Source organism: Crinia signifera, chromosome 3, assembly GCF_055691185.1.
Source record: "Crinia signifera chromosome 3, ASM5569118v1, whole genome shotgun sequence".
Taxonomy (NCBI): Eukaryota; Metazoa; Chordata; class Amphibia; order Anura; family Myobatrachidae; genus Crinia; species Crinia signifera.
This window is the reverse complement of record NC_139219.1, coordinates 309,316,712-309,334,560: the sequence shown is the minus strand read 5'-3', so window position 1 is coordinate 309,334,560 and position 17,849 is coordinate 309,316,712. Positions and strand designations below refer to the sequence as shown.

At 43.9% G+C, this 17,849-nt stretch overlaps 1 protein-coding gene across 1 annotated transcript in view; it reads left to right on the top strand.

Moving 5' to 3' along the window:
• The window catches only part of HS1BP3 (HCLS1 binding protein 3), a 64,871-nt gene that overhangs the window by 38,965 nt on the left and 8,057 nt on the right, over window positions 1–17,849 (top strand). Inside the window, exon 5 of the mRNA XM_083178605.1 lies at window positions 16,791–16,957. Within this exon, the coding sequence (XP_083034731.1) occupies window positions 16,791–16,957 (167 nt within the window). The remainder of the gene's footprint in view (window positions 1–16,790; window positions 16,958–17,849) is intronic.

Here is a 17,849-nt window from a genome sequence, read left to right as displayed (position 1 = left end):
ACAGGAGAGTATATTCCGCATAGTAGCATGAAACCTGACCCCATAACAGGGGCTGATGATGCCTCGTGTACGTAATGCCCTGGAATGCCGCATAGTCATTTTCTGAGGGAGAAATTCTTAGCATTGCACACAAGGTGACATATACATATCTTCTCCCCTTGACCCCTTGAAGCTTTTTCCTGATAATCCCAGTGGAGGGTTTGCATTCTGTAACAGCCTTTTCTGTCTTCAAACATCTTACAATATATAGACCATTTTACTCCCCCCCCCCCCCCCCCCTGCAGTTTTCTCTGCCATAAATACAGCCTTATTAAGGTGGCCTGCTGGTGTCGGTTAAGGATTCGATTTGAAGGGAAGATTCATTTGTTTATAACAATCTTAGAGCCGGTTGAGAGCAGCATTTCATGCTGGCCGCTGCGGATGATTGTTTATATGATCTGCAGGCGCCAAATCCTCTGCTCTCCTCCCCGGACTGATGTGTGTGATGTGAAATAAAAACACAGTGATCCTAACCAGCTTCACAAGTAACAAAACACATTCGCCATTGTCCCAGAGAACAACTGTCCTGTTCCATATTTACAGCTCCTGCAATGATTATTGGCTTTTGCAGCACATTATGAAGACGTTACTGAGAAAGTGAAATAATGAGGCGGGGAACGCGGGACATTTCTCACCCTCTTACTTAAGGGCGGTTGCATAATACACAACAGTGTGTTCCTTACAGAAATAGGAAGAACAAAATGTTTCTAAGCATATAGGGTTGAGTTGACTTGACATAAAGGGGAAACGTGGAGACGTTTAAGAAGCTTACAAAACCATATTTCTTTTCCTAGACACATATAATACCTACACAGAATTGCTATAGGCACATATAAAACACATAACATGTCACAGTCTTCTTAGCTATATTAGTTTGTTCATGTAGATCAGGGGTCCTCAAACTATTTTGCTCCTGGACCCCGTCAAACAAACAAAAAAATAATACTACAGGACCCCAGCAAGTTATGGCAAAATGGCCGCCACATGTGAGGTAATTGAAGTAAAGTGAGCGCTGTATTGACAGGGAGGCAGTGGGTAATGGTGGGATGGAAAAGGGTGACAGGGATGGAAGAGGGAGGCAATGGGTGTTTACTTAATGACTTAACCTGTCCCCCTCCACATCCACAGACATATTAGCCTGATGGTCAGCAACAAGTTGTGACCCCCTGCTTAGGTGGTGGAGACCCACTTTGGGGTCGGGACCCACAGTTTGAGAACCTCTGATGTAGAGGATGCAAAAAAATTTCAAAAATTGAAAGGAAAATCTTCTAAAATAATCGTTTATACAGGAAATCCACTTATATTTATTGCAGGTAAATGTAGAATTAATCACAAGACCATGTTTCATTCATAACTGGTAGGAGACTCTAAGGGCCAGATGTATCAAACTTCAAAAGTGATAAAATGGAAAGTGATAAACAGCCAGCCAATCAGCTCCTGCCTGATATTTTTCAAACACAGTCTGTGACATGGCAGGAAGGAGCTGATTGGCTGGCTGTTTATATCTCTCTATTTTATCACTTTTAAAGCTTGATACAACTGGCCCTTAGGGTGCTATTCAATTTGTCATGTTTTTTCGGCTTTGGTTGAAAATGCATCAGCGAAAAATTACTAAAAAATACCGAAAACGCACGCAATTTCGCAGAAAACAAGTGGATAGGCAAGTAATTTGCTGATCCGTGTGTTTTTTTGACTGTGCCAAATTTTTTACCTAAGATTGTAGTGGTTTGGCAATATTCGGGGATCGTAAGTAGAAAGTAATCTCCAACAGATGCATGTCTCTCATTTCCTGTCTGCGTTTACATGCCAATGATCGGAAGCCTACCGCTGGAAGCCCCAGAACAGTAGCCAGCTCTCCCGCATCCTGCCCGCTTCTTAGTGAAGCAGGCAGGATTGTATGTTACTAACCGGCAATCGCCAGAGCCGCAGGAAGGGGGTGGAACCAGAGGTGCTTTAAGAGAGGAGATGGCCTTTGTGCAGCCTCTTCCACTTGGGCCCTGCCTTTTTCCCAGCCAGCGCCGCTCTAGTGCATAGCGCCTTAGCGGGCTCAAACTCTACTACGCATGAGCAGAGCAGTGAAAAATGGGTGGCGCGGCCATTTTTTCTGCAATTCCGGCAGTGCTGCTGCCTTCATTGCGGGACTCCGGAGGGGTAAGTATTAAAAATGGATGTGGTGTGGGCCTTTGTGCACCGCGCACATTGCACCCATTATAAATACGCCACTTGGTGGAACTAAATGACTGAAGTGTGTCATTTAGCTCCGCCCCATCACTGTGGCCCCATTAATGGCTGGAGTGTATCCATGGTAACAGATGCCCAGCTGTTAACTCGTGGTTACTATATATGTGTTCTACTAAGCTGTTGATTGTTTTGCATTGAACTCTTGTTGGGTATATGGGCGTACTATTAAGGTAGACATACATACAAACCTAATGCTTGTGTCGACCTTAGGCATGTCGGCCTATTCCATGTGTCAACTTAAGGTTTGTCGAACTTCAGTGGTCGACCCAAAGTATTCGACAGTGGTTGACCTTTTTTTGGTTGGTCGAATGACCCATACCTAGCCCCCCTTGCTGGTAATTACCTAAGGGTCTCTTTCGCTCTCTCACCAATGTATTTTGCCGAGCTGCTAGGAGTGTGGAACACATACACATACATCAGAGAGATACAGCTGATGTTACTTATCCACCCTAATACTATAATTATATATATGTCAGCGGGGAGGTAGCCGCACAGTGTCCTGCCACTATAGTATCTACACTGTAATGTGCTGTGTACAGTATGTTGCAACATGAACTGTTTTTTTATTGGTTTACCCTGCACAGACTTGTATATTTACATTAAATGAATTAATGAGTCTAATACAATTATATTCCTGGAGAGATAATTATTAGTTGTAATGTAAATTTCACAATATGTACAGTACAAATGTGCATAGAATAACACCGTCCTGGTGTGATAAGTGGCGGAAATTAATGTTTATCATAAGTACTGGTTATATATATATATTATATATATATATATATATATATATATATATATATATATATATATATTATATATATATATATATATATATTTATATACACATATATCATCCTCTTGGATCCCGCATCCCGTGCCTGCGGTGGAAACCATTTTCAAAGGGGGGGGGGATCTATATATAGATATATACAATAAATATAGATAGATATACAATAAATATAGTAAAATAAATATAATATAATAAATATATAGAAGGCTAACACTGCTCCTCACCTCTATATGGGAAATTCAGATGCTGTGCACACCAGCAGCCACTAGATGGCACCTGCTGGAGCAATTAAAGTGTTGCACCATTCGGACGCACACAGCCGCTGACACTGACGTTAACGTTACCATGTTCCGTAATTTAGACGTGCTGAAAATTATTGATTTGGGGGGGTGATTCAGACCAGCTTGTAGCGAGACGAATTCTGTCCGCAGCCGACAGAGGGGGGTCTGCGCATGCGCGAATATGCGCATGTGCAAACCCCCTGTTGAGTTTCACACTCGCCGAGGCGTTCGTTCAGTGAAGGTAGGGAAGGGGGCGGGCAGCATTTTATTGGCGTGTCCTGTTCACCGAGGCAGCATTTACCTGTTCGCTATGCTGAAAACATGCACAGCCTAGCAAACAGTTCTGAATCAGGTGGCAGGCTCGGGGATGTTCGGGACAGCTTGGGGGGACTCGGGCGCCCAAACTCCCGCGCAGCCCTGAATTTTCACGAGCAGGGCCTGCTACCGGCGCCTGTTCACTGCAGTGAATGGCGGGGGGGGAAGCAGCAGGGGAGCTTCGGCGTATGATCACTGGATGGGTGGGGGGGAGTGATAACAGGAGGGGGGCCCCTAGAGGTGGTGCACCAGTGGTGCACAGCTAGAAGGCACTACTGGTGCACACCTATATACTGGTGGTATGCCCAGAAATTTTCCAGGACAGCCCTCTGCAGCAGCGCAGCTGAGCCCGTAAAATTTCCAGGCATACCCCCGAAGTGGTTAATGTACACATTGGTCATTATATACACTGGATAATTATTTAACAATATAGATAGTCTATATAGTATAAGCTGTATCAAACATTTAAATCATATAAATAAGTGGGCAGGAATAGGTTAAACCTACCATAATAAATATATACACATACATAATAGAACCAGTACTGCACTTTCTAAGCTAACATTCTCCCACCTCATGGTAAGGCTCCTGTCTCTTCTTTTATGTAGCTGCTCTCTTGTCCAGTGCTCTGATTGAGGATTCAGATTCACACACATAGCAAAATTGGTAGAAGAAGCTGCTCCCACTGGACATGTGCACCAGCTCTGGCCTGTCCCTTAAACTGCATGATGTGGCGACAGCTCTAGTAAATCAAATCATATACCGTTGAGATTGTGGTCTTATTTTGAGCCACTTACCAAGAGGTTGGCAAATGGCTACCTTTAGTGGTGGTTGATGTCTGGCCATTGGAATGAAACAGGAGTTGCTGAAATGATAAACATTATCTATGTTGTAAAACTCTTGATGATATATACGTGAATTACGGTGCTATTTAGTACCACAAACCCATTTGCTGAGTATTAATTCCGTTAATTCGCAGACCATTAAAACGAAGATCATCAAGTAGAAGCACGTAATGATTTCTTAGCTGACGGCTCATCAGTGAGTTGGCACAAACAGGACTAAATGAGGTCTTTAATCCCCTTGTGTAACGGAGAACATTGCCTGCAAGGGGGATAAAACGTTTTCTCTCCCCTGTCCTGCAATGGAAGCAATCATGCACAGATAAAATCAAATAGATTTACTTAATAACTGCTTAAAGTGAACTGCGTGGGAAAGTTCCTTGTGGCGGTTTATGCCGCTGCTTTAGCGGAGTAGTTTTTACTTTGAAGCCAGTGTGTTTGATTGTAGTATTATAGTTTGCCACAAGTAGTGTAATCATGTCTTTTCACATACTGGCGGCATTCTGCATAATATTCTGTGTCTGATTCAAGCCTCTGTTTCATTTGATGGCATCAAGGTATTCGCTGCTTTTAAAACTGGTAGAGCTGATCGTTTGTCCACTCTACCTCTGTGACCATTCTACGTTCTTTTTGGGAGATAGTAAAGGCACTCTCTCTGTCATTATAAATGATGTACAAGATTAATTAAAACACTCCTTTGCAGTATATAAGGTGTGCCTAACTGAAAAGGAGACTTGCTGTCGCGGTGTTCTATCTAATTGCAGTGGTTTAATGTGTTTGCCGATAGATGGCGTGGCGTTATTCCCAGTTGAGCATGTGTATTGAACGTCTTCACCTCTTCATTCGTGCGGTCGGATGAATGATGGATTCCTCCAGATCAGTGCAAGGAGCTGTTATCCAATTTCTTCGTGCAGGAGGTGAGCGTGCTTCAGAAATTTATTGCAGGGTGAAGGCGGCGTACCGAGAGCAGTGTCTCGCACGGTGCACCATATTCCTGTGGTGTCAGCGTTATGAGTTGGAACATGAAAGCACCAAGGATTTGCCACGGCCCGAGCAGGTGCACGTTGTCACCAACCCTGCCATGTTTTTGGCTGTGGAGGATCTCATTCCCAAATTGGGCACTGTGCGAGACTTTGCCCTCTGTACACCTCTTTCGTCCTGCGATAAACCAGCTGATGTGGAGGAATCCATCATGCATCCGGCCGCGCAAAACAACTTTTCAGGAATGAAGAAACTGGGAAAAACGCAACGCCATCTATCGGCAAACACATTTATAAACTGCGATTAGATACAGCACCGCTACAGCAAAAGTCTCTTTTTCATTCGGGCACACCTTATAATACAGTATACGGTCAACAGGAGACAGTATTGAGCTGGAAAAGGTCTTCTTTAATTTATTGGACTACGTTAAAAACTAGAAAAATAGGAGTAGATCAAGGGACCACGCTCACACTTAATGTCCCATAAAATCACCGTATGTGGTTACTTGTACTGTGGTATTGCAGACAGTTATACCTTCAATAAATGCTACGGGTGAGTAGACAGCAGGTATGACAATATTCCAAGCCCCGACTGTAAATGTGAGTGCTTAGTATTGCTTTTGTAGAGTTGCCACGATCGCGATGCACAGATTCACATAAAAGTCACAAAGCACCAAAATCACAATTAGTGTTGTAACAATAAACCAGCACTCTTACGCATACCTCCCAAGTGTCACGATTTCAGCGGGACAGTCCCGATTTTCGGGTCCTGTCCCACCCGCGGCCGGCATTGTCCGGCTGCGGGGGGTGGCAGTTGGGAGCCCCCCCAAGCTGATTGAATAGACGCTGTGTGCATGTGCACAGCGTCTATTCGCGGCCTAAAATGGGGTTGCGGCTCATTTGCATAGTCCCCACCCCCTATTCCAGCAGCCAAGAAGTTGGGAGGTATGCTTACGTATTGCTGCTCAAAATTCGATAAGGGAAAAGGGGAGGAGGAATGAGTTCCGCACTGATTTCCTTTTGGTTCGCCTCTTATAGGCTGTATCTGCTTTCTCTATTAGTCTTTTAATTTCACTATTTCCTTCAAAAAGAAAAAAGAGATGTGGTGCTACCCTTCTCCAAATATTAGATATACACAAAAAGATGGGGGGAGGGAACAATAGAGATAAATTGGGTGCACACTGCAGATAACTATATAAGGCGTCCAACTGATAATATACACTCTTAAAATTTAACTTTTATTTGATATACCTTAAGAAAGAAGGAGTAAACTAATTACCGCTTCTCAGTAAGAACAATTATATAGAGGTGAATAAAGTTTAGAAAAGTGGTTTAAAAAAGATCGTGATGTAGAGGCTCATTCAATTATTTGTGTTACTGTCTCCAAATTTTTGTTCTCTCCAGTTCAAGGAAAGAAACTTAATTAATTATATATATATTCTATTAGACCAGTTGTTTGGCCGTAATACTATTATTCCTCCAACCAGGTATAGCTTCTCAGGCTATTGAATCAATATATTGAAGGCTTATGTGCCTGTCAATTCCTATTACACTGTGTTTCCAAATAATGGATATATGGACAGTGAGTACTTATTTCACTGTGCAGGTACAAGGTGGTTATATCCTGCTGTTAGTACACATTAACCAAAATTCCCTTGGAACTCCTTGTTTATAGGTTAGGTGTTGGTATCACTTTACACATTTATTCCCGTTTATACAGCTCAAATTCTCAATGGGATGCTGGTGGTGTATTTCTTTAATCTTTTAAGATTATATTCATTTATTTGTTTGTGTTCTATGTGATTCTCAACACATTGCCATTGTAAATAATCACTTTACTGTTTTACGGGTTCAGGTAGTGTGTACACACTGTCCAATTATTCCAATTTCACAGTTATCCAATTTCACAGTTTCTTAATTTTATTTTCAGTGTATTTAATCACATATGCAAGGAGGATCAGTAATTTGAACATTGGTAATTTTACACAATGCCTGCCATTTCCCAAAAAATTTTTTTTGCTTCACAACAGCCTGTATATTATTCATGCAGTTAATTGCTGCTCCCCTTGCTATTTGCAAATGTGCATCGGGCAAACCAAACATTAGCCGCGTGCTATGTGCACTGCGCAAATCTTGGCCGCTTCCTTCAATATTAGTGCTGCAACATCAGCATCGCTGTTGGACTGTCAATCCCCAATAGGGGCTTATTGTATTGGAGGCAGTGCAATGCCCTAAAATTCATTAGCTGGCATTCCTCTATTTTATTTGGTACACATAGTCCATTCCTGGCTCATCCAATTATACAGTGTTATGTCACAATTAATTGGTTATTATATGAACAAGTTTTAGTGGTGAATACACATCATTCAATTTTGCTATACAGTGTGATTTCAACAACTTTATTCATTTATTGTGTAAACATATACGGTTGCCAGGTATCTGTCAGTGTGTACACATTGTCCAATTTGTCAGATATCACATTTGTCCGATTTTCGTTTTTCTAGCATATTATCAACATATTGATTCATCTATGCCTGAGCGGTCAGAGGTTTAAACATAATCAACTCGTTACAGTGTCTGCTATATTTTGAAATTGTACTCCGCAACAGCCTGTTTGCTATGTAGGACCTATGCAGTTAAATGCCGTTTTATGCTAATACATTTAGCGGTCACACTTGCAGAGATAGCGTGCGGGTTATTGTCTCCTATAGTGCTAGTTGTATGCACTCTAAATTTTGTAGGGATAAGTACTTATTTCACACACACACACACGTCAGGCTGAATAGCCATTAGCCGCGTGCTGTGTGCTCCATACAGACGCTGGCCGCTTCCCTCTATATTCTCACTGCGGCACCAGCGTTTATGTCAGACTCCTGTAGCTACGGTAAGAGCTTTCTCTAGGAGACAGTTTAAAGTCACAATATTTATTAGGTATTATTCCTATATTTAATGAGCCAAACTACATCACGCGCCTATGCGCATTTCACCGGCTGTGCCGGCTTCCTCGCCGAGGGGGGCATTAGCCGAGGTATCGCATGCGAGGTTGCATGTGACACCTCAGCTTAGTGTATGGGGACCTTTACTGTGGATGTGAACCAGGGCACCTAGAAGAAACCATGATTTCCTATTTTATGTGTTGCTGGTGATGGGGGCATATTCAGATTGTTGATGTCATTAGGCCACGACCCTCATAACTAAAGGCAGCAAATCGTGAATATATATGACTAAGGAGCTGGGCCAAAATGAGGCAGTTAGCCATAGTTGCCTACCCTCCTGCATTCTGCAGGAGACTCCCTGACATAGCAGCAATCTCCCTCTCTCCCTGATTAGTCTAGCAATCTCCCTCATGTCACCTAGCCCACATTGCATTGTTACATCATAGTTACCTCCCCTTCTGCATTCTGCAGGAGACTCCCTGACAAAGCAGCAATCTCCCTCTCTCCCTGATTAGTCTAGCAATCTCCCTCATGTCACCTAGCCCACATTGCATTGTTACATCATAGTTACCTCCCCTTCTGCATTCTGCAGGAGACTCCCTGACAAAGCAGCAATCTCCCTCTCTCCCTGATTAGTCTAGCAATCTCCCTCATGTTACCTAGCCCACATTACACTGTTACACCATAGTAACCTCCCCTCCTGCATTCTGCAGGAGACTCCCTGACATAGCAGCAATCTCCCTCTCTCCCTCATTAGTCTAGCAATCTCCCACATGTCACCTAGCCCACATTACACTGTTACACCATAGTTACCTCCCCTCCTGCATTCTGCAGGAGACTCCCTGACATAGCAGCAATCTCCCTCTCTCCCTGATTAGTCTAGCAATCTCCCTCATGTCACCTAGCCCACATTGCATTGTTACATCATAGTTACCTCCCCTTCTGCATTCTGCAGGAGACTCCCTGACAAAGCAGCAATCTCCCTCTCTCCCTGATTAGTCTAGCAATCTCCCTCATGTCACCTAGCCCACATTGCATTGTTACATCATAGTTGCCTCCCCTCCTGCATTCTGCAGGAGACTCCCTGACATAGCAGCAATCTCCCGCTCTCCCTGATTAGTCTAGCAATCTCCCTCATGTCACCTAGCCCACATTGCATTGTTACATCATAGTTGCCTACCCTCCTGCATTCTGCAGGAGACTCCCTGACATAGCAGCAATCTCCCTCTCTCCATCATTAGTCTAGTAATCTCCATCATGTCACCTAGCCCACATTACACTGTTACATCATAGTTACCTCCCCTCCTGCATTCTGCAGGAGACTCCCTGACATAGCAGCAATCTCCCTCTCTCCCTCATCAGTCTAGCAATCTCTCATTTCTCCTAGCCCACATTACACTGTTACATCATAGTTACCTCCCCTCCTGCATTCTGCAGGAGACTCCCTGACATAGCAGCAATCTCCCTCTCTCCATCATTAGTCTAGTAATCTCCATCATGTCACCTAGCCCACATTACACGGTTACATTTCTGGGGAAAAAAAGGAATGCGAGACAGATACAGTTACATTGAATCATCAGCACCATTTCCCAGCACTTTGCCAAGTATATTAGCTCTTCCTAACTGCTTTGGGGCTCATCTCATAGCGACACTGGACCGTCCATTGGCCATCCCTACCTTAAACTGTCATCGTGTATTGCAGTTATGTTGGCGGATTGCTCTTTAACATAGATAAGAACAAATTGGCCCATCTAGTCTAACCCTTTTTTTATAACTTTTTGTAGCTTCAACCCTCTTTGATCTTTATCTATGTAGGCAAGATTGTTGCAGATCCAGTCATTCAGAGAGCTTGTCAAACACTTGTACCGCTACCCTATCGTAATTTCATATTGTTTGCATTTTCTAACGGGGTTAATCAGTCTCCTCTGATCTAACCTACTGACCTCGGTGAATGGCAGGAAACGCTGACTCAATGGCCATTCTGGTTAGGAGTTCCCAGAGTTTATTTTAGAGGGATATTACTGGGCGTTTTTTTTTTTTATTTAACCTCCACGGTTTTAAATGAACGACTATTTAGTATAACTGTCTAAGTACTAAGAACAATGCATAAATATATACAGTAAAATACAGTATATCTTTGCTCACATACTTACATAAGCCGTAAAGGCCTGACCTCTGAGTTGGACTTGCCTTCCTGTCTCTGTTGCTCCGTTCCCCTCTCCATATTCCAGGGCGCCTGTCTGCTCTCCTCTCTGCGGTTTCCTGCCCCTGGTGATTTGCTTTTGTTGTATTCATCCTAAACCTGGATCGTGGCTGGACGATTGTGAATTATTGATGACCTCAAATGAGTAGCCATTTATCACACTTATATTGTGAAGTCCATTATTCCCTGGGTCATTTATATTAATGCTTAGTATAAATCTGTGGCAGCCAAATTATAGAGGGCCAGAATGATAATGTCCAGCTGTGCAATATTTGCAGGGCATGCAACGCTGGTACAAATGATCCTAGATACTGTATAACAAAGACGTTCTTGCTGTGAATTTAAGGAGTGGCTCTTAATGTGCGGAGGCTCAAACCGTCAGTGATTGCGATCAATGTCTAATAAAGATTTGCTAGATGTAGACTAGGGCTCCAGTATAATAACAGTAGTAATAATGCCACAGTATAGATCACTGGTGCTGCTCTAGAGTACTGAGTTCTGGAGGCCAGATCTCCAGAAGGATATAAATACATTAGAGACTGTTAGAGAATCTGGCCCCAAGCCTGTATTAAGCATTAGAGATAAACAGTGAGCCACAAAATAGTCACTCGCAGTAGTATGAAGAAAAAAAAAAAAAAAAACAACTAAAGTATTATGGATCCATTTTTCCCCCAGACAGGTGAGTGCTACAGTCAGTAACTTAAGAGTTGAGGAAGCCAAGCTGAACATACAGAAGTCAGGGCCTTCACATAAGGTGCTGAGAGAGGACTCGACTCTTTCCATAAACACCTACAAACCTGACCTTAGTAATGACTACTCCTGTGCACCAGCCAGGTGGTCTAGGAAGCATGACCTGTTATTAGATCTCGAGGATCCCTGCTGTACCGCCTCATGTAACATCATCAAGGTTCTCCGGGCAGCCAGAACTAGCAGCTCCGCCCCTCCACATGATGGGTGTGGCCAGCACAGGGTGTACATCAGCTTGAAGTTACATTTGAACAAGTGACATGTAATTTACTTTGGTTTCAAGCATATTTGTGACCATTGTTTTATATATTACAGTATTTAAAGATAGTCTTGAAGCAGTCCTGTTATTTGTGTCGCACGAAGTAGCCAAGGTCGTTACTACCTTGGCTACGGTATGTGATATACCCTCCAACTGTACCGATTTAGCTGGTACAGTACCGGTTTTTAACGGTCTGTACCGGTTAAAAATGGATGTACCAATTTTGCCAGAGGCAATGGAGTCGCCTCTTCTCCATGGTCTCCAGAGTCCGGCACCATGTGTTTGGGGTCAAAGCAAGGAGGAGCGGAGCTTAACAGCATGCGCTGGTTCCCTCTCCGTGACGCTTACTGTGGGTTCTGGTGCTCTAATTTCTGGTCGCGGACGTGACGTGTCCTGGGGTGCCAAAGAATCTTGTATCAGCCCTGTGTGTAGCACATATGGGCCTGATTCAGACTCGATAAACGCTGCCCGCCAAACCCCCCCGCCACCCGTATCAACCAGGCATCGACGTGCCTACGTTCGCAGGGGTACGCCCAGTGTTTCTATGTCCCCCATAGCCGCCCCTGCCCGCTCATCCTGGAACGAATGCCCCGGGGGTGTGAAACTCGCCGAAGGTGTACTCTGCGCAAACCCCTAACATCAGACTGGGGAGCGAATTCGGCCCGCAATGAGGGGGTCTGCATAACCCCCTGTTTGCTTAATAAGAAGGCATCATCCTGTTTTTTCCTTCATTTGGTCACAATAACGCTTCTATATCTGGCTGCATTTGTGGAATAAACCTTAGCACTTTTATAAATAGCGATGTCCAGTTCTATTTCCGGAATGTGAGGATGTTTATAGATGACTGACAAGTTCTGGGCAGCTTCATATTATTATTAGCGGAAAGTTCCACTGGGCACCGATCTGCTGCACCCTATCCTGCTGCCTAGGCTCGGTGACGCTGCCTGTGTGACACCGGGTGGGGATCCGTTCCTCACCAGCAAGTTGTTAGACAGTCATTAGGCCGACACCATTAGGTCGACATGCTAAATGCATGCATGCATGTGTCTAGGTCGACATGCAGGAAGGTTGACATGGGTTAGGTTGACAGGGTCATAAGGTCAACAGGGTCATTAGGTCGACGGGCATTAGGTCGATCTGGGTAAGGTCAACAGGGTCATTAGGTTGACATGGGTAAGGTAGACAGTGAAAAGGTCGACATGGTTTTTTTTTTTTTTTGCCCTTATGTCGACACAGTCAACATAAACATTAAAACGTACCGCCGCGTCCCCTCGCCATGCTTTGGGCCTCGCTACGCTCTGCACACTATTCTATTCTCCCACCATGCCCAGGTGGATGGTAGGGCATGAAATGTCTCCTGTCGGCACATGTTAAGTTGGCATGGACACCGAAAATTATCACCATGTCCCCTTGCATGGGTCGCTGCGCTTAGGCCTCGCTACGCTCTGCACACTTTTCTTCCACCACGCCCTAGTGGATGGTAGGGCATGAAATACCGCCCGTCGGCTCAAAAAACAGTAAAAAAAAAAACACATGTCAACCTAATGACCCTTGTCGACCTAAAGTCATGTCGACCTCAACTCATGTCGACCTATCTCCATGTCAACCTACTTGGTGGTATCCCGTGAGAACCATATACTGTGTGAACTGTGACATCACAGTACTGCTCTTCACATTTGCTTTATATGTACTGGTTTGTATATATTTGGTAATAGAGCTCTAATGGTTTGTATGTATATGTCATTTCAGTGTGTTATATCTCATTCCAAACTATTAGACACAATACTGAACCAGCCACTGGCTTCCACTGGTCAGTGATATCCCAGGATGTGATGATGTCATCTCAGCTCTCGCTTACATCATTCATTTTCCATTTTTGCTTTGTATGGTTTGTTATTTAGATGATTCAGCTTTTTGTGATCCAATTTTAAATCTCCATGGGCCTGCTTATTGGGGTAGGGGGTTATCACAAGTACATGAGTCTTGGGGGCAGATTCACTAAACGTTGGTTTACAAAGCCTCTGATGATTGGCAGCTTTGAGCAGTGTTTTTCATCGGTCATTGATGGCTAGCAACCAACAATGGTTTAGTCCAGATGGTTCTCTGATATTGATGACCGGATCATCTGTCACATGACACTGCAAGCATAGCTCCGCCCTCCTTCCGTAATTGGCTTGCATCCTGATTAATAGCACAGCAAGGCTTGATCATCTATTGGACTAACCATCTTGGTTTCCCACCCAAACACCAATGGTCATGTCGATGGTAAACCATTCGATAACCATCTCTAGTAGAGGGAACAACTTTGTACCTTTTTTGATGTGACCAGGATTCTTTACAGAAAAAGCAGTAACAGTTGGTATTATCACCCACACCGGCAGGCATTGTCCAAATGTTTCAAGTGTTATGTGTCCTTAGCAAAACACAGCCAAATACTGTATTATATTGATACGGGAGGTGAGCCTGTGTTTTTGGAGTCTGCTGCGTATGTGCCGCACTCTGGAAACATGGCTCCCATTATAGGTACGTCAGTGTGGTAAATAAATTTAGCTACGTATAAACACTTCAGTTGTTTAATGCAATTAATTGAGCCCAGTAACAACCAGTCCTTGTTTGCTGTTTGAAATGTCAAGTAGGTGCAAATATTCTTCAGTTAATAACCTGGAGCGTGCTAATATTGCTGTATTGTACCTCACAATGGGAACAACCGAAAATGTTCCAGCCTGTCCAAGCCTACTCTCCCTGTGTACAAGATGGCAAGGCCTGCAGAGAGTACGCACCTCCGAACTGTCATGGCAGCAGACCGCGCTGCTGGTGTGTGTTATGATTACGCAGCGTCCTCACCAGCGGTCACTTGACAGGAATTTTCCCCAGATTCTTCACATAATCGGGGACATTTTGTTCCATAGCAGGAAAAATTCTTCACTGAAGTTTTCTATTCGGTGATAGGTCACTTAAACTAACACGACAAAGAATGCACTTTATTTTACGTGGGTATGTTATTGTATTGAATCTTCATTGAAAGCAATCTTGGCAAATGCACATGCATTCTCCGGTCTATTAATTAGGCCTCCCAAGTTGCTTCCTTTGTAAAGAAATAAGTTCCTTTTTTTGTAGCCTTAGATTCTGCAGGGCACATATTGTTTTGCTTACAGCTATAAATATTAGCGAGAGCGGCCATTTTGTTTTAGCTGTCAGTGCCATAGGAACAGAGAACTACAATTGGAGCATTTTTACCTGTATGATCTATGCCGGTGGTTCTTAAACTCCGACCTCAAAACAGACCAGGTTTTAAGGATGTTCAGGTTTGAGCTCATCTGGTTAAATGAAAATTGCTGACATTCTAATTAAGTGCCTTATTCAGAGGTGACCTGTCTGTTACGCAAATTCAGCAACGAAGTCCTTTGATGGACTACATCGGTGTAAGGACTAAGATGCCAACATTTAGCATCCATACACAGGGGGAGATGTACTAAGATTTGAAGAGTGATAAAGTGGAGAGTGATAAATTACCAACCAATCAGCTGTTGACTATCATTTTTCACATGTTGCTAACATGGCAGTGAGGTACAGGATTGGCTGATACTGATTTCTCTTCCCGTTATTTCTCCCAAAGGCTCAGTAAATAAACCCCACAGTGTGTAACATGGTAGATAGGATCTGATTGGTACTTTATCTCCATCCACTTTATCTCTCTACAAAAAGCATATTTATTTTATTTACTAGCAGTTTCTTATATAGCGCACACATATTCCGCAGTATAGTTGAACATTCACATCAGTTCCTGCCCCAGTGGAGCTTACATTCTATATTCCCTACCACATGTACATGCGCACACAGACATTCTAGGGTTAATTTGTTGGGAGTTTATTAACCTACCTGTATATTTTTGGATTGTAGGAGGAAACCGGAGTACCCGGAGGAAACCCACGCAAGTACGCAGAGAATATATAAACTCTGCACAGTTAGGTCCATGGTGGGAATCGTACCCATGACCTCAGTGCTGTGAGTCAGAAATGCTAATCATTACACCGTCCGTACTGCCCCATGTAAAAGGTTCCGAGTTTAGTGGAGGTGCAGGAAGCCGGTGGATCTCGGATGTTTTTTTAAAAGCCACATTGATTTTGCCTTGTAAATGATTCCCACTTTTAAAAAAAACATCCAAGATCGGGCAGCATCCTGCACATGGTCGATGTTGAATCATTTTGCCATCGATGAGGAGAACCAGATGGTTTCCTCACCATCGATGTCACGCTTAAACGAATAGTTTATTTTGCTTTTTTTCCCCAAGGGGCCGGGACACGTAGCATAGTTTCACCCCTGACACCCATGAAGCCCCGCCCCCGTATTTTGATTGTTCCACAGGCCAATCAATCAAAGAAAATGGATGACCATCGATATGTTAAAACATTGATGGTCATCCATTAAATAGTAATACACAATCGATGGTCAGTTGCACTTTTGCCCTAGATGGAAACCATTGATGGCAAAGGCAGACGATAGCCATTCCTATTCTGCACCTTTTACATGGTGCAGTACGGATGGTGTAATCATGGATGGCATTACTGCCTCACAGCGCTGAGGTCATGGGTTTGATTCCCGCCATGGCCCTAACTGTGCAGAGTTTGTATATTATCCCAGTACTTGCGTGGGTTTCCTCCGTTTACTCCGGTTTCCTCCCACAATCCAAAAAATATACAGGTAGGCTAATTGGCTCCCAAAAAAATTAACCCTAGAATGTATGTGTGTGCGTGTACATGTGGTAGGGAATATAGATGGTAAGCTCCACTGGGGCCAGGGACTAATGTGAGTGTTCAAATATTCTCTGTAAAGCGCTGCGGAATATGTGTGCGCTATAATAAGAAACTGGTAATAAATAAATAGGGCATGATGCTATAAACCCAAAATGCGGTAATTTTGTATGCAGTAAAGCCCGTCTATCGGAGCACCGCTGCAGAGGAAATCACCAGCTTTTTCAGGTGATACCCTACAGAAGCCTATGGACTCCTATCCGCAGCGCTGTCAGAGGGATCTTTACCTACGGATGTGATTGTGTTTGTCCTGGGGTATTGTGGTATATTATGTGTATGAAATCTTACCTACACAGTGTCCAACTTTATATTATTCATATTTTATCACATTGTCCAACTTCAGGACCAAGATAGTAAAGAAGAAAGTCACTGCGAGGAGCACTGAAGACCCCAGGACCAAGCCAAGGCAGAGGATGGGTCTGTTCACGGAGGAAGTGGATCCAGATTCTGAGTTGTTTGCACCAAATGTAAGAACTTTTTCCACCAAGAAAGCAGCAATGGCGTCAGACGGTGAGTGCGCTGTTTCTGCTTCTTCATGTAAATATGTAGATAAAACATAGGACTATGTAATCCAGGCCTGGCCAAACCGTGGCTCTCCAGCTGTTGTGAAACTACAACTCCCAGCATGCCCTGCCACAGTTTTGCTATAAGGAAATGCTAAAATTGTGGCAGGGCATGCTGGGGTGTGTAGTTTTACAACAGCTGGAGAGCCACTGGTTGGCCAGGTCTAATCATTTGAGGCATACATTTTAAAGAATGAGATGTTTGGATTTAGTGGGGAACATACTGTACATCACGTTAGAAGGCCCAAACCATTTTTTAGTAATACTTGTTAAAAGATAGTGATTGGGTCGCAATACTGGACAACCAACATTTCATGGACCAAATTCTATGGGGGCGTGGGCAAGAGGGGCACATGGCCACAGCTGTAGCAAACCTTGAAGAGAGATAAAGAATCAACCACTCATTTCATTGCTGTCATTTTTCAAACACAGCCTGTAAGGTGGCAGTTGTGATTGGCTGGTACTTTCTCAATTTTATCTCTCTTCAAGGCATGACACTTATCCCCTGCTGTAGGTACCCTTTAATGAAACTGTTGTGTATGCACTGAAGGTGCTGGGCTGTGCCGTCTTGATGAGATGATTCTACATCATAGGCAATTCCTCCCACCAATAGGCAAGGGGACTACCTGAGAGCAGGGCCGTTTCTTCAGGGGGACGAGCAGTGCTGCCGGGCCACCAGCTCATTGCTCACCAGCAGGTACCATCCTCATTGCTCGCTGGTGCGGCTGACTTCAAGCTGCCAGCGGCTCAGGATGCTTTCTCGAGTCATCTCTCCCACCCGACCCCTGGTACTCCTCTCGATGGGCGGAGTTACTCCAAATGACGCTGCTGCATGCAGT